This window comes from Cinclus cinclus, chromosome 30, assembly GCF_963662255.1.
Source record: "Cinclus cinclus chromosome 30, bCinCin1.1, whole genome shotgun sequence".
Lineage (NCBI taxonomy): Eukaryota > Metazoa > Chordata > Aves > Passeriformes > Cinclidae > Cinclus > Cinclus cinclus.
Window position 1 is genome coordinate 876,788 of NC_085075.1, and position 22,012 is coordinate 898,799.

The 22,012-nt window shown below is 53.1% G+C and overlaps 3 protein-coding genes across 5 annotated transcripts; 2 read left to right on the top strand and 1 right to left on the bottom strand.

Annotated features, from left to right (window-relative positions):
- Positions 1-7,703: 7,703 nt before the first annotated feature.
- LOC134054994 (uncharacterized) lies at positions 7,704-8,908 on the top strand. Its single transcript, XM_062511090.1, has 2 exons — positions 7,704-7,833; positions 8,234-8,908. Exon 2 carries the CDS (start codon positions 8,270-8,272, stop codon positions 8,906-8,908), a length of 639 nt encoding a protein of 212 aa, XP_062367074.1. The 5' UTR covers positions 7,704-7,833; positions 8,234-8,269.
- A 45-nt stretch (positions 8,909-8,953) lies between these two features.
- CSAD (cysteine sulfinic acid decarboxylase) lies at positions 8,954-15,558 on the bottom strand. Of its 2 annotated transcripts, none has more exons than XM_062511089.1 (15): positions 15,244-15,558; positions 14,753-14,917; positions 14,070-14,196; positions 13,346-13,436; positions 12,849-12,955; positions 12,630-12,745; positions 12,252-12,331; positions 12,121-12,175; positions 11,165-11,281; positions 11,021-11,085; positions 10,834-10,919; positions 10,556-10,755; positions 10,437-10,488; positions 9,760-9,849; positions 8,954-9,658 (listed from the first exon to the last, which is right to left on the bottom strand). In XM_062511089.1, exons 2-15 carry the CDS (start codon positions 14,894-14,896, stop codon positions 9,513-9,515), a joined length of 1,476 nt encoding a protein of 491 aa, XP_062367073.1. In that variant the 5' UTR covers positions 14,897-14,917; positions 15,244-15,558; the 3' UTR covers positions 8,954-9,512. The 2 variants fall into 2 exon arrangements, with proteins under 2 accessions (XP_062367073.1, XP_062367072.1); XM_062511088.1 differs by having other exon boundaries at positions 8,958-9,658; positions 10,838-10,919.
- A 759-nt stretch (positions 15,559-16,317) lies between these two features.
- On the top strand, positions 16,318-21,653 carry ZNF740 (zinc finger protein 740). Of its 2 annotated transcripts, XM_062511150.1 has the most exons (8): positions 16,324-16,373; positions 17,055-17,236; positions 18,666-18,797; positions 19,813-19,899; positions 20,005-20,064; positions 20,209-20,323; positions 20,412-20,530; positions 20,621-21,653. In XM_062511150.1, exons 2-8 carry the CDS (start codon positions 17,219-17,221, stop codon positions 20,711-20,713), a joined length of 624 nt encoding a protein of 207 aa, XP_062367134.1. In that variant the 5' UTR covers positions 16,324-16,373; positions 17,055-17,218; the 3' UTR covers positions 20,714-21,653. The 2 variants fall into 2 exon arrangements, with proteins under 2 accessions (XP_062367133.1, XP_062367134.1); XM_062511149.1 differs by having other exon boundaries at positions 16,318-16,373; positions 17,055-17,350; positions 20,005-20,323.
- Positions 21,654-22,012: the final 359 nt, after the last annotated feature.

Here is a 22,012-nt window from a genome sequence, read left to right on the forward strand (position 1 = left end):
TGGTTTATACTGACCTATACTGGTTTATACTGTTCCACACTGGTTTATACTGCTCCATACTGCTCCATACCAGTCCACATTGGTTTATTCTGGTCCATACCGGTCCACAGCTGTCCTTACTGGTCCATAGCAGCCCATACTGGTCCATACTGGTTTATACTGGTCCATACTGGTCCATAGTTGCCCATATTGCTCCACACTGGTTTATACTGGTCCATATCGGTTTATACTGGTTTACACTGACCTATAATGCTTTATACTGGTCCATATAGGTCCATATTGGTTTATACTGGTTTATAGTGACCTATACTGGTTTATACTGGTCCATACTGGTCCACAGTTGCCCATATTGCTCCACACTGGTTTATACTGGTCCATATAAGTCCATATCAGTTTATACTGGTTTATACTGACCTATACTGGTTTATACTGGTCCATACTGGTCTAAACTCATCTTTACGGGTTTGTACTGGTCTGTACTGGCCCATAGTGTTCCATATAGTTCCATACAGATTTCTAGTGGTTTATACTGCTCCATAGAGGTCCACATTGGTTTATACCAGTCCATACTGATCCATACTGATTTTTCCAGGTTTATACTGCTCCATACAGGTTCATAGTGGTCCATATTATTCCATTCTAGTCCATACTGGTACATAGTGGTTTATACTGGTCAATATAGGTCCATACTGGTTCATACTGGTCCATATTGGTCCATACCACTCCATACTAGTCTCTGCAGGTCCATATTGCTCCATACTTGCTCCTATTACTTAGGCTGTCACAGATTAATCTTTTCTACACTAAAGGTTTCTAGTGATAATCAATTTCCACATTAAAAAAAAATATGGACACTCATAGTGATCTAACAGGATTGCACAGCATTTTCAATGTAAGCAAACAGACTAAGCAGTTTATGGCAGAGTGCAAGTTCATGATATCCAAGAACGAAAAAAAAACAGTTCTATGATAGCTGTGATGACTTTCCTCTAGTGATGTGCAGTGTCTTGACAAACTTCAAATTCTGAAATCATGGAGTTTGTCTAGAAACACATTTTTTGGTACTGAGGATTTCATGGACCTCTTATAAATGAGAATCAAAAAGTCTCGATATTCAGCAAAATTTAGATTGCTTTACTTGACATGGAGTAAGCAGCGCTGGAGAAGTGAAGGGTCACCGCCCACTCCACGCTCCATCGAACCTTGGTTTGCAGCCTCTTCTTATAGTATGGTCTCTCGTTGTAATCAGTAATTTTTGGTTTTTTGTTGTCATAACTTTGCCAGGCAAGCAGTGGTGGTCAAATAAACATCCATAAAGTGTCTGGGTGATTGTCCGTCTCATAGATAACCATCTGGTCTTGGTAGATAAAAACCGGCAAAAATCGGGAACTCTGGTCTTTGCAGATAGGCAGCATTGATCAAACAAAGGCAGGAAGTCTGATTTTGCAAAACCTATCGGACTATCAGAAAGTCTTATTTAGCAAACTGGTAGTAGATACAACTTATTTAGATAACATAATATTCATAACAGAGGGATTTAAAACAGAATGATTTAATCATATATTTTCCTCTATCTAGTGTCCATGCTTCACTTCAGATCTTAGTATTCTGGTTTATACAAACCCCAATACTTTTATGATTAATACGAATCTTTTATCAATTATCACAAACCCAAACTACAAACACTCAAAAACTACCTACAGCAAAGACTTGTCAGCCTGTGTTTGGTGTGCCGGCTGCACCTGTCTGCACTTTGTGACATCTGTTGTCATGTTGAGAGAGGCCAGACTGAGAGATCCCCCTGGACTGGGGTTGCTTCTCTTTACCAACTTACACCAAGATTAACCAGATGATCTTCCAAGAGGCTACAAATAGGGAACAGCTCAGGCAGGAGTCATCCCCACTTCTCAGTGCACTCAGTTTTGTATTCTCCTGGGACATGTCTTATTCTTTTGAGATGGAAGTGGCTTTTGTCATGTCTAGGAGATCACAAGTTGCTCAAGGATTTGTAGCACTTACTGTAAAAAAATGAGCACTTTTGTACATAGTAAGTGGACAAAGTTGTCAGATCTTTTCTCAGCAAGGTGCATAGATTAAGAGCCAGAAATATCACCTTTCAAGTCAGTTCTGACTGCTCCTGGAAATCATGTCTGTACATTGCCCATACACACACACAGAGGCCATCTGTCATGTTAAGGCCTCATATATTAATTTTGGCCAAGGAAAAGGTTCTAGACCTATAATCTTTTCCTTCACTCTCTCTTTCTTCTTTTGAGTAGCATCATTTACAATTACAAAAGTTTACATTAATTTGAAGTGTATTATAGACTTTTGAATTATCCTCCTAGCCCTACAAGTTTCATAGAATCCTAGACTGGCTTGGGTTGAACAGGACCTTAAAGAACTTTTTTTTTCCTAAGGGGTGGTTCAAATGCATTGGAGTATATTATTGGACTTGATAAAATATTTTCAGGTTTGTGGAAGGGGTTTTATTATTATTTTGGTTGATATTTTAAATGTTATACATGTCTCACAGGCTTTAAATAGCTGGATATTTCTAAAAAGTTATGTATGGTTCTGCTAAATTTCTAGTACAGGAAATTAGTAATATCTGTATTGTGATAGGCAGTAATGGTTTCCATCTGTTTCTAACATCAGACAAAGTTTGGTCTTCTGCATGCTAAAAAGAAACAGTTACTAACCTTTTAGCTTCCATCTGCTCTCGCATCTAAACATAAGCTTGTCTTTACACAAATGCAAGAGTTTCAGAACAACATAGGGTAAACGGGTGAAATTATTACAAAAAGTGGTAGTATACCCCCTTCTGGTGCTTAGGGGATATTTTCGGGTTATTGTGTCCTTGCATCATGCACATCATTTTTTAGAACGCTGGGAAGCATCTCTGCAGTGATTACTGCATATTAATCAAACTAAATGGCATCACTGGGACAAAAGCATTTATTACTACATCTCATAAAGGCGACCAAAGAGTTAAACAAATGTCTCACTGAGTTCAGTTGGAAAGGGTTAGGAACCATAAATGGACTGCACAGAGGAAATTGCAGCTGATAAGAACACTTTAAAGAATGCAGTGCTTAAAAGCCTAGTTTTAAATTGCACGAAAATTGTAGCACAAACCAACAGAACCAGAAAACTCAAAGCTAAGGTCACCACCCTGTTGTTAATGAAAGCTACTTCTGTAAAACCAAATTGCAGGAGTGTCATGACCTTAATGTGATGAATTCTGATTTAAGTGCATTTGAAGAAATATATATTAATCAAAAGACTGTATATAAGCAAAATAATTCAGTATAACAAGTTATTGGAATGAAAATACTTAGCTGAGTTGAGGGGTTTCTATGATAATTGGTACCTAGGGTGATGTAATCCTGGATGTACATCCAGAGCAGCAGGCTTGGGGCACGGTTCATCTCTCTGAGAAGTCTGGTACTGTATTTGACCATTCTTGCTGTAAAGAAATGCCTTCTAAAATCAAACTGGGACTGGGCAACCTGGAGATCATCCAGTAAAATATGTGAACTTTCTAACACAAGGTGCAAAGAAAATGGAGACAGGCTCTTTTCAGTGGTACGTGGTGAAACGGCAAGAGGCAACAGGCATGCACAAACACGGTTTATTCCGTCAAACATCAGAAACACAGAAACCTGTTTTTACTGTGAAGGTGAATGAGCACTGGCACAGTTGCCCCCAAGGCGTTGTGCGGCCTTCCTCCGCAGAGGAAGCCACCTGGACATTGTGCTGTGCAACTCTAGGTGTCTTGATCCATTTTGATTTTATATCGTTCCTGAATGGGCTAATTTCACCAAATTCCTCTTTCTCTGATACGTTCCTGGACCCATACTGGTGTTTCCAAACTTCTGCCTAAATAAACTCTGTAAGTTAAAACTACTAATTCCGTGAAATTTCCCAGGGATTTCCTAGTTCCTGCAGTGCATGTGTCAAGCTCTTAAACTGACTGCAAGAGCTATGTCTTGTCTTCAGTTCATCTAAGGATTCGACATTTTAAATTATTGCAATGAAATTTAATTAAGTTTTGTTATCGTAATTCTTGCACTACCTCCTAAACTCATTAATTTCACTTCTCGGGGAGTGGAAAATATAGACAGAAAGGTTTTATGAGCAAGCTCCTGTCTTGGGATGTAAATAATTGAATGAGTAGCATAGAAATTGAAGTAGTTTCCATTGTGTATGTTGGTTCTTCAACAGACATTCTAATTTAATGCATGTATGTCTTAAATATGATTATATATTGAGAATTTAAATGCAAACATTTTGCCAGGAGGGTCACTCAGCTGGTATTTCTTAAAGGACAATAGATGAAGTAAGAAAAAAGCAACATGTTAGATTATATACTGCCTTAGAAATTTCCAGAAATTATCTGCATTTTGAGTGTTCTATCACCAACTGTTCTTCAAATATGAAGCACCAGTCAAAATTACACTGAAAAAATAATCCAATGTTTCTAAAGGGTTTTTCATCCCTTCTAGTTTCTTACAGGTTTCTGTGCTAACACATCAGGCCATTATGCAAATAAAGAAGCATAGCATGGAAGAGAAGAAGTTCCACACAATTTCCATTTTGTCAGGTTTTTTCTATTTCTAAAGTGTCCTCACTTGTAGATACTTATTTATAAAGGTGTTGTGCAGGATATGCCACTTCTCTCAGATGTCATCTGGATCTGAATATCCTGCAACTTTCAAAACTCACACTTTCAGAATAAACCACAAATTTTTGGGACTTTTTTGTTTAAACACTCAGGAAAATAATCTTGTTTTCACAGTTTATCACCGTGAAATCATATAAGCTAATATTTATTTGCCAACTCTCTATAAAATGAGAGTTTATTCCAGAAATGCTTAATACAGGAAAGTCAAGTTAAAGCTCAGAAAGTGCTTGCTTTTCCCAGTAAGGTATATGTTTCTTCTTCAAGAGATTTTGCGCAGTTTTTTCCTGAAGTACAGTCAATTAGAGTGCATTTCTCCATGAGAACATCAGCTCCCTGCAACCTCCTCATTGCCACCCAGACAAGGGGCGGGGATTAGGTGCAAGGGGGCCAGGGACTAGAACAGACATGGAATGTCACCCAGGAATGACGCCAAATTCCCTCTGAAAACCAGGGATGGAGTAGGGGTACCCAGAAACTCCCCTGCACCCCAAAATCAGGACACCCTCATCCCATGGGTTTGGGACAACCCTGCACCCCAACACTAGAACATCCCCATCATGTGAGATTGGGACATTCTTACACCCCCAAAATCAGGGACAACCCCATTCCATGGGACTGGGACATTGCTGCACCCCAATACTGGGGCACTCCCATGCCATAAGATTAGAACACTGCATCCCCAAATGAGGTGATATTGACCCTGAATTCTGGGATTGTGGTGCTGCCATATCCTGAGATTAGGGGACCCCCATACCCTGGGATTGGGGTACCCCATTCCATGTGAATGAGCTTTCACTGCACCCAGGACTGGGGTGGGATTAGGGCACCATCTTGCCTTGGAATTGGGACCATACCCTGGGAACAGGGCACCCCACACCATGGGAATAGGACAACCACACATTCCTGGAATTCCCATATCCTGGAATTGGGGAACCCCCATACTTCAGGATCAAAGCGTGCCATTCCATGGGACTGGGATACCCCCACATCCCTGGGGCACCCCCAGACCCTGGAATTGGTGCCATAGGAATGTCACACCCCCATATCCCGGGGCATGGTAAATGGGAATACCTTGGAACTGGGGTACCCCACACAATGGGAACAGGACACTCTCACATCTCTGTGTCCCTCACTGGGGGAGGACCTGGAATTCAGGTTCCACTGTGCCATGAGAATGGGGCACCCAGACATTCCTAGGATTCCTTTACTCTGGGATAGGGTCAGCTCCATACTCTGGGATTGTGGTCCCACCACACCATGGGACCACAACTGCCCCAGGTTCATGGGACCCCCTGGGACCCGGGTCCCTCCCTCAGACTTGAGGTCTCCCTGTACCATGGGGCAGGGTTCCCCCATATTGCAGGTCCCCAAGGGACCCCCAAAAGAGCACCGCTCTCCCCTCTGCGATTCCAAGGGGGCCCCCTCAGAACTTCTTACCGTGACCAGAGGCCTCTTTTGGGGGAGGTAGGGTTGGTCTCACCTGTGGGGGGAGCCTCGAGCAGAGGGGCGTCCCGAGGGGTCAGGGGGGTTTTGGGGGGTCGACACCGCCCCCCGCGTCCATTGCCGCCGTCACCTAGACGGGAGGAGCCTGCCGGGGGGGGAGAGAGGGGGCAGGGAGAGCACTGGGGTGACTCGAGGACACCCCAAAGGGGGATCGCTGCCTCCCCTAGGGGAGGGATCCCGCCTGACCCCAACCGCTTCCGCGCCCTCCTGATGCTGGGGACACACATACAGTGACAGGACGTCACCACCCTCGTCCTATCCCACAGCCCCTCCCATTCCCCCCATGGAGGAGCCCCTAAATTCCTCTCGCCCCACTCCGCCCCGCACCGCAGCCATCGCAGGGAGCTCTGGGAAGGGGAAGCGGAAAGAGTAAAGCACAAGGTGGGGGGACGAGGGGGAATTGCTCAGTCTCAGTTTGGAGGGGATGTCCCCGGTGGTCACTACCGCTGTTGGGGAGTACGGGGGGGCTCAGGGGGATCGGACGCGGGTGAGCGGAGGGAAGGGCTCCCGCGCGGCCGCCAGCGCTTCCGTGTCCCCCCAGTCCGCCCAGGGCAAACCCCACCAAACCCGCCCCCGGGGGGGCCCACCCTCCAAGAGGAGGAACAATAAGGACCCTCCCACCATCGGTGGTGGGATGGCCTTGGGGGAGTCGAGGGAGGGGTGTCTGCTTTGGGAGAACACAGTAGGGACACTTTGGGGAGGTTGCGGTTCGAGGACGCTGAGGGGTCTGGGGGATACACGGGAATGTGGGGGCTACTGTGGGATTGCGGGTTGGAAGATAGTGGGATGACTGCGGAGGCTGGGGGATAATGGATTTCTGGGGTAACAGAGACTGGGGGATACTGGGGTGTCAGGGATAGTGGAGAGAATGGGGAATTGGAGGATTCCGTGGGGACTGGGGAAGCTGGGGATTACTGGGGGGATTGGGGAATACTAGGGGTAGCTGGGGAAGCTGGGGAACTGGGAGGATACTGGTGGGCCTGGGGGATGCTGGAGGACTGGGGAGTGGTGGCAGGTACTGGAGGGACTGAGGGACTACTGAGCGGTTACTCAGGGTTACTGGGGGGAACTGGGGAAAGGGAGGGCCTGGAGGATACTGGGGGGACTGGACCATTGGGAGGACTTAGGGGACTGGGGGTACCAGGGGACTGGGGGTTGATGGGAAAGATTTGGAAACTGAGGGATACTGGGGGTTTGAGGGATTGGGGGTTACTAGGGGCACCGAGTGATTGCAGGCACTGGAGGTACTGGAAGTGACTGAAGGACTGGGGGGACGGAGAATTATTGGGGGGCACTGGGGGCTGGGCACTGCGCCCAAGACTCACTCCCCGCACCCCCGGAGCTCCCAAAGAACCCCCGGACCCCGCTACTGCCACGCCCGGCCGCGCCCCTTGAGGTGGAGGCGAGCCCCGGGCAGGGCACGCCCCGCCCATCCAAACCAAGCCCCACCCTCGGTTGCCATGGCAGCCGCTGTGGCGGGGCGGAGGCCACGCCCCCAGCCAGGGCCCCGGCCCCCTTCCCCAGCGCGGAACCGCCGTGGCGGGAGCGGAGCGCGGTGAGAGCGGGGCGGGGGCAGGGTGGTGCGGATCCGGGCTAGGGAGACACCGAGGGCACCGCCAGATCGTGGGGACCCGGACTAAAGGGTACTAGCCACACGGCGGGGACATCGGGAGGGACATGGGAGTGAGCCAGGACAAAGTGGGAGCACTGTGGGTCCCAGGACCAGGGAAGGGTGGGGGAGCACTGGGGGCACTCAGCCCCAGGGTACGGGTGGCACTGGGTTGACACTCGGGAGTCTCATGATAGGGTGGGGTGCTCTAGGGGGACACTGGGAGGGCTCAGCCCCGGGACAAGGCGGGGGGCCCGGGGGCACCAGGAAAGCCCTCGTGGTGGGCAGTGACCCATCTACCCCCAATTTGTGGATCAGAGGGCGACCCCTTTCCACCCCCACCCCGAATTTTTGGGGCCCAGGAGTGGCTGGCCCCCTTTTTCCCCCACTTTTTGGGCTGCGTGGTGACCCCTCTCCCAACCTTTATGTCCCAGGAGTGACCCCATTTCCCTGTAGGATTTTCTATCCCGATGGCGAGGGACGAGCGAGCGACGCTGCTGGAGGTGCACCTGGCGCTCCCGGAGGAGCAATTCCATAGTCTGAAGTTCCTGCTAGAAGGGCAAATTCCTGCCGGGCTTCTGCTCCCGGCATCACGTCCCGAGTTGTGCCGGATCCTCCTCCAGCGCTTCCCGGGGAATTCCCTGCGTGTGACCGCCAGGATCCTGCGGCAGCTCGGCCGCCTCGACCTCATCCAGCACTTCCAGCTGCCCCTTGAAGAGCAAATCCCGGAGGAATCTCCCTGTGAACCTAACGGGGACACCCCCAAGGTGAGGGGGGACCCCACTTCAGGATGTCGTCCTGGTGGGATTCCAGCTCCACCGGTGAATCCTCAGCGCTTGACGGAGAAGGATTTGATGCAAGTCGCCCAGAGATTGGGAAAAGAGTGGCAGGAAGTGGGAATTCTGCATCTAGGGCTGGAGCGGAGCCGTCTGGAGCAGATCCAGGAGGAAAATCCTGGCAATCCTGTCCTGTGGAATTTTGAGATGCTGCGGGAGTGGCGGCGACGGGAGCGACAGGAGGCCACAGTGTCCCAGCTCCGATCCTGCCTTGAGCATGCCCGGCTTGATCCCGGAATCCTCGACTTCCTCCAGAGCCTCCAGGGAGACTGAAGGATCCCCAAACCTCATTTTGGGGGGAGGGGGTGTGATATCAAATTAATCTAGAATTGGGACCATTAAATGCTGTTTTTTTCCATGAGTGTGGAATTTTGGCGTCAAAGCACCATGAACTTCCATCTTTATTCCTGATTTACAGATTCCAGAAGGAAGTCTAGGCTCTGCTCCACTTCCTCAGGGATGGAAGCAGCTGGTTTTGTGGTACCCTCCCAGGACTTCTTCAGGTGCTGACCCTTGGAAGATCCCCTTTCATATAAATTCCAGCCTCTGGAGCTTCAATATGTCTGGAGAGTCATAAGGCCACTACATCCTGACCCCAGAATGCACAACCTCCTCTGGAGTTTCCAGGGGACTTGAGGGATCCCCTACACCCCAAAACCCATTTTATGGGGTGGGGTTATATCAAATTATTATCATATCAGGACCATTAAAATCTGCTTTATTTTTATTCCATAAGTGTGGAATTCTGGGGTCGTTTCTGATTTTTGTGGGGAAGAAATTAAGGTTCTGCTCCTATTCGTCAGGTGGGGGGCAAGTTTTGGCATCTTTAACAGGATTTTTTGGGAGTGCTCACAGATTCCGTCCCAATTGCTGGATCTCATCCAGGAAGAAGTCCAAGTCCTGGCGGGTGACAGCAGGATTGGTGATAATCTGCCGGAAGAAGTTGACCCGGGATCCATGGGGTTGGTATCCCACCATCATGGAGCCCCTCCGGATCATCTTTTCCTTGATGGCTGGGGCCACCTAAGGGGAAACACCATTTCAGGAGGATTTTGGTTTTATGTTTGGATTATTTTTGGGGGGGATTTGGAGGGCTGTTGGAGGGCAGAATTTGGAATTCTCACCTTTCCCAGTTTGTCCCAGAATTCTGGGGAGTTGTCCTGGCCCCTCAGGCTGGGTGGGATGAACCAGAAGCAGAGGTTGAGGAATTCTGGCTGTTGGGAGAGGAAAAGGAAGGAGATCATGGCCATTCACCCAATTCCCATAATTTGATGGGGATTCAGACCTCCAGGAATTCAGCCATGTGTATTTAATTGTCTGGGATTGGAAGCTGCAGGATTTAATCCTCCAGGATTTAAACCTGCAATATTGAAATTGCCAGGATAATTTAGATCTCCAGGATTATTTAAATCTCTGGGGTTCAAATTCAAGGATTTAAATCTTCAGGATTTCTGTGGGGTTAATCCTCAGGGATTCAAACCTCTGGAGAATGATTTAAAACCTCCAGGACTTAAACCTCTGGACTTCCAATCTCCAGGATTTCAGACCCTGGCATTTAAACCTCTGGGATTTGTCCTCGGGGACTTAAACCTCCAAGATTTAGACTTCTGGGACAATTCAAACCTCTGAGATTTCAGCCTCTGGGATTGAATACTCTGGAATTTAAACCTTGGGGATTCAAACCTTTGGGATTAATCCCCTGGGATTAAACCTCCATGATTATTTAAACATGTGGCATTCCAACCTCCAGGTCTCTCAGGTGTCCACATCCTTTCCCCATCCCACATTCCAGCATCCCTACCTCCATCACCAGCTGGAATCCCTCTCTCCTCTTCACCTGCTCCAGCAGATATCTGGGGGGAACAAAGTGCTGAAGTCCAGTTTGGGAGGGTGGAGGATCCCTCTGATCCCGGGGCTCACCGAGTGGCAGCGAATGCCCGCTCCACACGCCGTCCCAGCCCCTGGGTTCCCACGGCTTTCCAGAGGATCCAGAGCTTGAGGCCGTCCGCGCGGCGGCCGCACTGGGGGCTCTTGTCCCCTGTGTCCAGGGACACATCGTAGAACTTGTCCCGCTGGAACAGGTATGTGGCCCCCACGCCGTGGCAGCGCTGCAAGAGCCCCTGGGAGGGGCAGGGGCACCCAAAATTAATGAGGGAGCCCGGGGAGGCATCCCAGGGGCAGGAATTCAGGATGAGCACCTACAGAGCTGTCATGGAGCAGGAATGCTGAGCACTGCAACCCCACCATCAACAGCTTGTGGGGGTTCCAGGTCACCGAGTCAGCTCTGGTGGTGAGGAACAACAGAGTTTAGGGGGCCCTGTGGGGAAAAGGGGATCCCCAAAAACTTGGAAGGAGCCTTTTGGGGGGGCAGGAGGAGGGACACACCTGTGGATGCCAGCAAGGAGGTGACGGAGTTGGGGGGACAGGAGGGCGCTGCCTCCCCATGCTGCCTGCAGGGAAAGGGGGATCAGCACCCACAGGGGGACCCTTGCTCCCCCCCCCACGAACCATGGACCCCCCTGAACTCACATCCACATGCAGCCACAGCCCGTGGTGGGCACAGATGTCAGCGATGGCGTCTAGTGGGTCAAAGCTGCCCAGGACAGTGGTGCCACTCGTGGCACACACAAAGAGGGGCTCCGAGCCCTGCGGGGGATTAGGGAGGGGCCTGGACATGTTGGGGGTGCTGGGGGCATGGAAGGGGGTAGAAGGCAAGGCGAGCACAGGGAATTGAAGGTAGCCAGTATGGTGACACAGATAAAGAAGGGGCTCCATATCCTGGGGGGGGGGGGGGGGGGGGGGGGAGGGGCGTCATTTGGAGAAGCTTTGGGAGGGGTTGCGGGGGAATATGGGGGGGTTTGAGGGGGATTTGCAGAGGATATGAGGGGGTTTGGGGGGACCTGGGGAGACTTGAGGGGGATTTGGGGATAGGGAACAGGGGGACACAGAGGGTTGAAGGTGCCCAAGGATGGTGGCACAAAGAAGGGGCTCCAAGTCCTGAGGGATCATTTGGGCAAGCTTTGGTGGCGATTTGGAGGGGATCTGGAAAGGTCTTAGTTGATCTAGGAAGGCTTGGGGGGGATTTGGGAGACTGGGGACATGAGGGGCACAGAGGGTAAAAGCTGGCCAGGACAGGGACACAGAAAAAGAAGGGCATCCAAGCCCTGGGTAGGCTTTTGGGAGGACTTAGAGGAGGCTCAGGAGGTAGGCTGGGGGGGGGGGGGTTGGAGGATACAGGGCGACATCGGGGGTGCAGGAAATGGGGTTCAGAGGACTTTGTGGCAGACAGGGGACTTTAAGGGGAACAGGAGACCTGGGGAGGACAGGGAGCATTGGGGGCTGAAGGGACAGTGTGGGGAGACATTGGAGGAAATTCAGGTTATTTGGGGAGACAGTGGGGGACATGGGAAGGGCTTTGGGAACACTGGGGAGGCATTAGGGAATCTGGGGAGCTTTGGGGACCTCAGGGTGCAGCCTCTCCCAACCTCAGCTTTCACCCTCTGGATCTCCTTCTCCAGCTCTTCTGGGATCATCTTCCCTCTGAGCGGAAGGGACAGGGATGGAGACACGGAGGGATCCCCTGACCTGGGGCCCCCCAGGACCTCCTAGCACCTACCTCTCATCTGTCCGCACCAGGTGAACATTGTCTGTGCCAATTCCCAGGAGAGCAGCTCCTTTTAGGATGGAATAATGGCTCTGGACAGGAAAACAGGACTAGGACTGGGGGGACCCCAGGAACCAGACTGTGGGTAACCACAGAGACCAGACTTGGGATGACCCCAGATTTTGGGTAATCTCAGGGACCATGATTTGGTAATATGGGTGACCCCATAGATCAGATTTCAGGGTGACCTCAGGAACCAGATTTGGAGTGATCCCATGGGTCAGTTTTTGGGGTGATCCCAGGATCAGGTTTTGGGGTGACTCCAGGAATAAGGTTTGGAATGACCCTTAGGATCAGGTTTTGGGGTGACCCCGAGCCCCCCACTCCCACCTCCTGGGATGCAAACAGGCCCAGGCGAGGCAGGTCCCAGTTCCCTCTGCTCCGGCTCTCTGGGAAACGCTGGAATCGCGCCACGTTCATGGCCAGCATATTGGACATAGAGCCCCCTGCCCAAGGACAGGGACCTCCATGTCACCCCTGGGGCACCATGGACAGGCTGCCAGGGGGAGAGGCGGGACATGGATCACCCTCAGGAAGAGTTCAGCATACCGGGAGCAAAGATCCCGTCACCGCTGCTCCACCCCACAAGCTCCCGGAGCTTGGCCAGAACCTGCTCCTCCATCAGCACCAGCACCGGGGCCACCTCGTATGTGTATCTGGAAGGGCCCAGCAGGAGTGGAAGGGTTCCCCTTACCCTGAAACCTCAGAACCCCAAACACTTTCCCCTAGAGCCTCAGCATCCCAAAACCCTCCTACTCAGCACCCAAAACCCTCCCCCCACAATGCCCACTCCATCAACACCAGAACTGGGGGCTGGATCAGGGGAGTCAGGATAGGGTTTTGAAGGGTCTTCTATCATTTGGGCTCCTCAACACCCCCAAAACCCTCCCTCCAAACCGCAGCACCCCAAAATCCTCCCCCAGCACCTCCCACTCCATCAGCACCAGGGACTCCTTGCAGGTGGATCTGGAGGAGGGGAATCACAGCAGGTTTCTGGGGGGTCCCCCCCACCCACAAGCCCCCATTTGAGGGTGTTGGGCACTCACGGGCTTGTGTTGAGGGTCTCAGTGAGGAACCGCCCGGCCAGGGCGTGGTGGTCCAGCCCTGAGAAAAGCTGGTTGAAGAACCGGGGGTGACCTGGGGGGACATGGGGACATGGAGTGGTCAGGGGATGACATAGGAGGGACAGACAGAGATATGTAAGGGGGTGGGGGAAATGAGGGGGGGAGGGACACATGAGAGGGTTGGGGATGGCACTTAGGAAGGTAAGGGAAGGACCTGGGAGGTTCAGAGGGGACATGGCGGGGGTCATAAGGAGACTGGGAAGATGGGGGGGAGGAACATGGAGGAACAGAATGGGAAGTGGGAGGAAATGGAAAAACTGGGGAGCGGGGGGATATGGGGAATCAGGGGTGACACAGGAGGGACATGGAGGGTCAGGGAGTGGATGCAGGGGAGGGAAAAGGGGGACACAGGGGCAGTCAAGAGAGACACGGAAGATCAGGGAGCACATGGAGGGGGACAAGGCAGGGGTTACAAGGTTAGACACTGGGAGGCACCAGGGGCCACACTGGAAGCCACTGGGGCTGAACTGGGAACCACAGAGGCTGAGCCGGGAACCACTGAGGCTGAACCAGGACCTGCTGGACTAAAGTGAAAGGCGTCGTGCCAAACTGGGAGTTTGTGCAGGGCTAAACTGGGAGGCGCTGGTCCTGCCTTGGGGTTGTACTCCTGTGTACTGGTGTGCACTGGTGTGTACCGCAAGCGCACCAGTGCGGACGCTGAGGCGCAGCACGTCCCGGCAGCGCTGCAGGAGCCGCTCCTGCCCTTCCCCGTCGTTCCGCAGCTCCAGATCCAGCAGCTCCCGCAGCTCCTGCGGCTCCTTCCAATCACACACCTAGGAATGCACTGGGAATGAGTGAGAGAGACTGGGACTGGAAACCGCAGAGGGAATGGGACTGGGAATGGAAACAAGACTGAGAATGGGAATAGGAATGGGAACCAGAATAGGAATGGGACTGGCACCAGGACTGCAAATAGAATGGAGAATGGGAATGACAATGGGCCTGGAAGTGGGATTGCAAATGAGACTGGAAATAGAAACAAGATTGGGAATGAGACTGGCAATGAGAATGGGACTGCAGCTGGGACTTATTCCCAGTCCCACTCCCAATCCTTTTCTGAGTATAAAATTGGGAATGGGACTGGAAATGGGAATGGGACTGGAACTGGGATTCAGAATGGGAATGGGACTGGGAAAGGAGCAACATTGTGACCCCCACCCACTTCCATGTCAGCTTCTAGTCACACGCCTGGGAATTCCTGGGAATAGAATTGGGAATGACTGGGATGAGAATGGGATTGGGACTGGAACAGAAAATTACTGGGAATAGGACAGGTGATAGGGAGACACTGGGGACCCCACCACCTCCCAGATGCTCTGGTGTCCCAACCTTCTGTGTCACATCTGTGCTCTTCCGCACGCCCTCCTCCAGCAGGATCTGGAACACTTCCTGAAGGAATTCCTCCCCGGCAGTGATGTCCAGGCCAGGATCATCCAATGGGATGCTGTCCCAAATCCCAGAGGGCTCAGCCATGGCAGGATAACACGGGTAGACCTGAAATTAACCGAGAGGGACCCTGGGCCTGGGATTGGCAGAAGGTGATGGGATGGGGAATCCCAGGATGAGCTTTTTCTGGAAGGAGATAGTCCTTGGATAAAGTGATCCTGGTTTTCCTGGGATAAGGTGGTCCCAGAATGAGGCGACTGTGGGATAAGGATCTCCTGGGATAAGGCTCTCTCAGGATGAAATTCTCCTGGGATAAGGTGATTCTAGAATTATGTTCATCTGGAATGAGGTAATTCTGGGATAAGATGATCACAAAATTAGGTGCTCCTAGCATGGGTTTCTCTGGGGACTCGGGTGTTCCCAGCTCCTCTCACCTCTGCCAGCTGGAATTTTCCGGGATGAGGTGCTGCCAAGCCCAAGTTCTCCTGGGATGAGGTGACCCTGGGACCAGGTGATCCCAGAATTAGGTGCTCCCAGGAGAAGCTTTTCTTGGGATCAGGCTCTCCCAGATCAGGCTCTCCCAGCTCCTCTCTCTCCCTTTCCCAGGATGGAATTTTCCTCTGGTCACGTCACCAAGGGGCAAGGAGCAAAGTCCAAGACTCCGGAAGGGTTCTGGGGACAGGGTGCAGGGTCAGGAGTGTGTCCCCAGATCAGTGGGACAAGAGTGGTGACAACATACGTCCTCCCACTCCCAGTGTCCTCACAACCCATTCCCCGGGTCCTCAAACCCATTCCAAATGTCCCACTGTCCCCAGTGTATCGACCCCCCCAATCCCTAGTGTCCCCCCCATCGTTCCCAGTGTGTGTCCCCACCCCTGTTTGGTATGCCCCTTGTCCCCATGTCTACACACCCATTCCGAGTGCCCTTCATTCCCAGTGTCCCCCCCAGTCCCAGTGCCCCATTTCCAGTATTCCACTCAATTCCCAGACACCACGGGAAGGGCCAGTACCTGTCCCGGGGGTTGGGGGGGGGGGGGCAATAAGGGGAGGCAAAGGGGCGACCAGCCCCTAAAAGGGGTCACCCCAAAGGGGGAGACCCCAAAGAGAGGGGTCATAGTGAGGGGGGACCCAAAGGGGGGTTGTAGTAGGGGGTTCCCCAAGGGTGGGTCGCGAGTGGGGGCAGCAGGGGAGAGGATTGTCGGGTGGAGGGTGTCGGTCCCGCTCCCGGGGGGGGCGGGGGAGTTGGAGGTGGAGTCGGTCCCGATTTCAGGGAGTCGGGAGGATCGAGGGGGTAGAACCCTCTCCTGGGGGTGGGTGAGGGAAGGTCGGTGGCTCTCAGAGGGGTTCAGGCCGCGCCGTTGCCGTAGCAACTACCCTCACCCACGATGGCGCGCAGCGCTAGGCGTCACGCCGCCGCTGTGCGCATGCGCAAGTAGCCTTCACTTCCGCCCGGCGCCCAGCGGCCCCGGAAGCGGCTGCGGGGGGTGGGGGTTTCCGCTTCCGGGTGGCGGCGGCGGGGGGCGGCGGGGCCGGGCTCGGTCGGAGCGCGGAGGGCCCGCGTCAGGTACGGACCGACCTCCCCATGACACGTCCCCGTGGGACCGTGCGGCACGTTCGGGGCCACCCTGACTTCTCCCGGCACTGGGGGGCCGTTCCCACGGGGGATGGAGGAAGAAATGGGCTAGGGGTGGGAGTGGGATAGAGAGGGATTGGGGGGAGGTCCCTAACGAGAGAGGAGGCCCCGATCCCCGGTGTGGCGGCCCCTCCCGGCGTGATCCTCCTCAGGCCTTTCTCCGGTTGTGACCCCTTCCCGGGACACCGCCGCTGGGACCCCCCCCCCGGTAACTCCCCACTGTCTTCCCTGGGATCTTCCTGGTGTGAGCCACCCTTTCCCCCCCGTGTTCTCCCCTTCCCCGGTCATCCCCGGGTGTGACCCTTCTGTGCCACCCCCCCCAACCCTCGCAGGTTACAGACTCCCCCGGGATCCCCCAGAATCGTCCCCACCTCCTCCTGCTCTGGGATCTCCCCCAGAGTCACCCACCCCCGGGACCCGCTTTTTCCCCCTTCCCCAGGGACATCTTCTGTTCCAGCAATATCTTCCCCAGTCCCATCCTGTCCTGGGACAGCCCCACACATTACCCGCGGGGTTGTTGCTGTTTCCCCCTACCCACCATCCCGAGGTCCTTCCCTTTGGGCCCCCCTTTGACACCCCTTCCCTCCCCTCCTTCTCACTGTTTCCCCTCAGGCGGATCCCCCTGGATTCAGCTCTGTCCCTGCAGATCCAGCACCCACCCAGCTCAGGGGGTCCCGGCTCTGGGGGGGGGCCCGACCCTGTGTCCCCCCCCCCTTCCTGCCCGAGTGGCCCCCCCGGCAGGAGGAAGAAGCGGAGAAGGAGAAGGAGGAGGAGGAATGGCGGCACCGTGGCGGGTACTGGAGCCCGCCCAAAAATCCATAAAAATTTACTGATCCCACCTTTTCTTACCCCAAACGAGCTTTACCTGGGCGAGAAGTAAGGCCAAAGGCTCCCACAGCATGGCTCAGGTAATGAGCCCCCACCCCCTGCATCCTGACACCCCCAGGCCCAGGAATTTGGGGGAGCAACGGCCCCAGTAAAATGGGAAAAGGGAAAGAAGAGGGGGAGAGAGCTGGAGCTTCCTTCCCCCTGTGCCAGGGTGGGGGGGGTCCCTCCCCATCCTGCTCCAGGGAGCTGTCTAAAGATTATCCCTCTTTTCCCCATGATTATCCTGATTTTGCCCAGAAATATCCTGATTTTTTCCTTTAGCCCTGAGGGGCTGTCAGGCTCAAAAAAGGAGGTTCAAGGTGCCCCTCCACACTTGGGGTTCTTCCCAGTATTATTGCAAAATTTCCACAGTATTATCCCAAATTTTTCCCAGGATTATCCCAGTTTTCCCCAGGATTTTCCAAATTTCCCCAGTAGCCTTTAGGGCCCCAATAAAAGCAGGTTAGTAGTTTAATAGGTGGTTTGGGGGTGTCTTTGCCTCCCCTCACCTTCCCCTCCCCACTTTTAGGGTTTTTCCAGAGTTCTTCCTGAATTCTCCCAGTTTCCGCTGGAATTGTCTCAGTTTTCCCTGGGATAATCTGAATTTTCCCCAGGCTTATCTTGAAATTTCCTTTTTCCATTAGATCCTTTCTGGGCTGGAAGAAGGGGTTTCAGACCCCAAACACACCTTGGGGTCTTCCCAGAGTTACCCCACAGTTATCCCAGTTTTCCTTGGTGTTCTCCCAAAATTTTCTCAGGTTTATCCTGAATTTTCCTTGAGATTATTCCAGTTTTTTCCAGGATTCCCCAAATTTCACTGGTAGCTATTAGGTTCTGTCAGGTCTGAAATAAGGGCTACAGCCCTCACAAACCCTTCTTCATTGGGGCTCTTCCCAGAATCAATTCAGGAATTATCCCAGATTTCCCCTTTATTTCCCCATTTTTTTCCTGGGATTACCACCTAATTCCCCATCAACCCTTATGTCCCAACCAGCCTCAGTGAAGGGAGTTCAACCTCCATTCCCAATTTTGGGGTCTTCCCATTTTGCCCTGGGTTTATCCCACTTTTCCATAGGATTATCCAAAATTGCTGCACAGTTCCCTTGAATTTTCCCACTTGACCTTAAATCCTCAGTGGACTGAAAGAAGAAGGTTCCACTCCCTCAGTTCCATTTCTGGGTCTTAGAATTATTCTGGGATCATCCCAAATTTCCCCTGACATCATCCCAAAATTTCCCCAGATTATCCCAAACTTCCCATCAGGACCCAGAGGCAGGGGGCTCATGCCCCACTCCAGGGTGCACCCCAGCGTTCCTGGGCTGTAGGGCTGATCCCAGGGGTCCCTCCCTGTTCCAGGCGAGTCTCCTGGCCTGCGAGGGGCTCTCAGGCGTCTGCCTCGTCCCCACTGTCGCCAGCAAGAAGATGATGCCCAAATCCGGCGGGAAACAGGACGGGAGCCGGGAACGGGGCTCCAGCCCCGACCTCCTGGTACGGAGTGGGAACCCCTGGCTGGGATCTTAAGACTTTCCACTGGGGGATCCCACCTTTAAAGGGGGGGTTTCACCCTTAAATTTCAGGGTTTATGCCTTTAGTTTGGCTTTTCCCACCTTTTAATTTGGGTATTTCTGTATTTAATTTGGGGGTTTCCACATTTAATTTGCTTTTTCTACCTTTAATTTCTTTTTTTTTCCTGCTTTTATTTTGGAAGTTTCTGACTAATTTTTTTCCTGCTTTAATTTGGGCTATTCTGCTCCAAAATTGGCATTTTCCACCTTAAATTGGCCTCTTCCTCATCAAGTTTGAATTATTTTCTTCCTGAATTTAAGTTTTTCTCCCTTTATTCATCCTTTTCTGTATTTTATTTGACCTTTTCCACTTCTAATTTTGCTTTTTTCCTGCTTCAGTTTGTCTTTTTCCTCTCTAGTTTTCCTGCTTTAGTTTGATTTACCCACTTCTCATTTGACCTTTTCCTGCTTTAATTGAGTTTTCATCCTTTCATTTCCCATTTCCTGCCCTTGTTTAATTTTCCTTCCTCCACTTGCCCTTTCTTTTCTTTTGTTGGACTTTTCCTCCTTCGTATGGATTTTTCCTCCTTTATTTGGTCTTTTCCTGCCTCGGTTTTTTCCTGTTCTAATTCCACTCTTTCCCCTTCAATTCTGTTATCCCCCAACCTCCCTATTCCCTGCTCATCCTAAACCCCCCTCCCCAATTTCTTGCCCCTGTTTACCCTCCCCAATTCCCCCACCCCAATTCCTGCTCACCCAATTCCTCCACCCCAATTCTTTCCCCCTTCCTAAACCCCCCAATCCCTGACCCCCCCATCCCCCCCTACCAATTCTTGCACTCCAATCACCCCTTCCCAAACCCCTCCCTGCCAACTGCTGGTCCCACAATCCCCCCTTCCCAATCCCCCCTCCCCAATTCCTGCCCTGTTCCCAACCCCTCCTAATTTCTGCCCCACAATCCCCCATTTCCAAACTCCACCCCAATTACTGCCCCCCAGTCCCTCCGCCAGGACCCCGACAAGCCCCGTGCCCGCAAGGATGACGATGTTCCTGAGGCCTCCAACCCCAAGAAATCCTTGAAAAAGGCAGGTCCCCTCCCCCAGCGGGAGGTCCCCCCTCAATTTTGGGGTCTGGAGGGGGGGGTCGGGGGCCATCTTGGGGGCCGCTGACACCCCCTTGACCCCCGGCAGCGCCGCAAGCGGGTTCCCAGCGCCGAGGGACCCCCGAGCTCCTCCCGCCGAGGATCCCAGGTTTGCCGCCGCGCCGCACGAGGAGGAGAAGGAGGAAGACAATCTCCCAAACTCCGGCAGGCGCAGGACGGCCGGGGGGGGGGATTTGGGGGGGCTGCTGGGGGTCTCCCCGGCTCTGAACCCCTAAATCCCCCCCCATTTCAGATGGTGGTGATTGAGCAAAACGGCTCCTTCCAGCTCAAGAACTTCATCTGCGACCACTGTTTTGGCGCCTTCCGGAGCAGTTACCATCTCAAACGGCACATCCTCATCCACACCGGTAGTGACCCCTCGTTAACGAGCAGCCTCCCCACCCCTGCGCTAATTCCCGCCCCTCTCCCCGGCGCTAATCCCACCCGCAATTCCAGGGGAAAAGCCCTTCGAGTGTGACATGTGCGACATGCGCTTCATCCAGAAGTACCACCTGGAGCGGCACAAGCGGGTGCACAGTGGGGAGAAGCCCTACCAGTGCGAGCGCTGCATGCAGGTATTCCCGAGAGAATTCCCGTGGGAATGTGTGGGGCACCCCTGGGATTCACAGCAGCAGCCCCAGAACTGACCCCCCTTGTCCCGGCAGAGCTTCTCCCGCACGGACCGGCTGCTCCGACACAAGCGCATGTGCCAAGGCTGCCAGACCAAGACCCCTCCTGACTCGCAGCTCCTGCTGTGAAAATATGGGAATACCGGGAAGTTCAGGGGGTGTGGGAGGGGGGTGTTTCCTCCTGCACCCCCCACATCACCATGCTCTGCCTCACCTGGATTTCTCACCCCCTCTAAGGATGGGGAAGAACCTGTGCGCTGCCAGCATGAAAAAACTTGGACCGTTCCTGCCCTCCAGCCTAAAAACTTGGATTATGATCCCAAAAATCCTTCTGGAATCTTCAAGAGGCCCCCCCACCCCCATCGTTATACCCCTGAATCCACCCCTCCCCCTCTTAAGAAAGACTGGGAACCCCCAAACTGCCTGAAATCCTGGTGGATCCGGGATACCTGTGCACAGGTAGGAGGGTCCTGCTGGGAATAGCAGCATCAATCCCTCTCTTCTTTGGGAAAAGGAGGGAAACTGAAGATGTTGGGGGTGCTTCTGCTTGGGGGGTGGGTGCACCCCTTAGATTTTTTTGGAAAATAGGGGAAAAAATGGAATTTGGGGCCCTTCCTTGAGCAGCACTGCCCATTTCCTCTGGAACGCCTTCAGATTTTGGGGGATTTCTCCTATGTCCCCCCCTGCTGGAAGGTCTGCACCCTGGGTGGGGGGAGGGGGGCAAGGGGGTCCCCCAGTTTCCTGGAAAACCCTGTTCCAAGGGAAAGGAAAACATTTGGATCAGGGGGCAAAGGCAGGAGCAGCCATAAGCCCCCAGAAACCAAATAGGGGGCCCCTGCTTCCCCCCCACACCCCGTTTTGGGGGTGTCCCTGTCCCCCATCACAGACTGCTCCAAGGGACAAGAGAGTTGTGCTCATGTTTGTGCCCTGAGCCCCCTTTCTGGGCGTGCAGAAGTTGGGGGGAGGGGCAAATTTTGGGGAACCTCCTCCACTGACACTTCAAGAAGGACTTTGGCTCTTCTGAGCCCATTCCCCCAAATTTGTGGGGCCCAGGGCAGCAGTTCCAGGTCTCAAGCGGGGGGGGGGGGGGGGGGGGGGGGGGGGGGGGAGGGATGGGGAGGGGGGTTGAAGGGATGGGGGGATCCGGAGAGGGGGGCACTCCAGGGCACCCCACCTGTGAGGCTCCCAGCCCCTTCACACCCCCCAGGCTTCATTTTTGGGGCGTTTTGTTGGGATTTAGGGTTTAATACAGTTATTTTGCTATGGGGAGGGGAGGGCAGTGGGGTGCAGCCCTGGGGGGGGGGGGGGGGGGCGGGGGTCACTTTTAAACTGTAGTTTTTTCTAAGGGTCCCCAAATTGTGTGTCCCCCCTTCCCACTGTGTTCCCCCAGTGTTGTTTTCCCGGCCCCCCCCCCCACTATGTGTCCTC

Bases quoted from the DNA above. Each gene is read 5' to 3' on its own strand.
- LOC134054994 (XM_062511090.1), top strand. From the start codon at position 8,270: ATGGCGAGGGACGAGCGAGCGACGCTGCTGGAGGTGCACCTGGCGCTC.
- CSAD (XM_062511088.1), bottom strand. From the start codon at position 14,896: ATGGCTGAGCCCTCTGGGATTTGGGACAGCATCCCATTGGATGATCCT. The intron at 10,920-11,020 runs GTGTGTCCCTCC...CCTCACCACCAG, and splicing joins CTCCTTGCTGGCATCCACAG to AGCTGACTCGGTGACCTGGA. The intron at 9,850-10,436 runs GTAGGGATGCTG...CTCTCCCAACAG, and splicing joins GATTCCAGCTGGTGATGGAG to CCAGAATTCCTCAACCTCTG.
- ZNF740 (XM_062511149.1), top strand. The intron at 18,798-19,812 runs GTACGGAGTGGG...ACTGCCCCCCAG, and splicing joins GCTCCAGCCCCGACCTCCTG to TCCCTCCGCCAGGACCCCGA. The intron at 20,324-20,411 runs GTAGTGACCCCT...CCGCAATTCCAG, and splicing joins GCACATCCTCATCCACACCG to GGGAAAAGCCCTTCGAGTGT.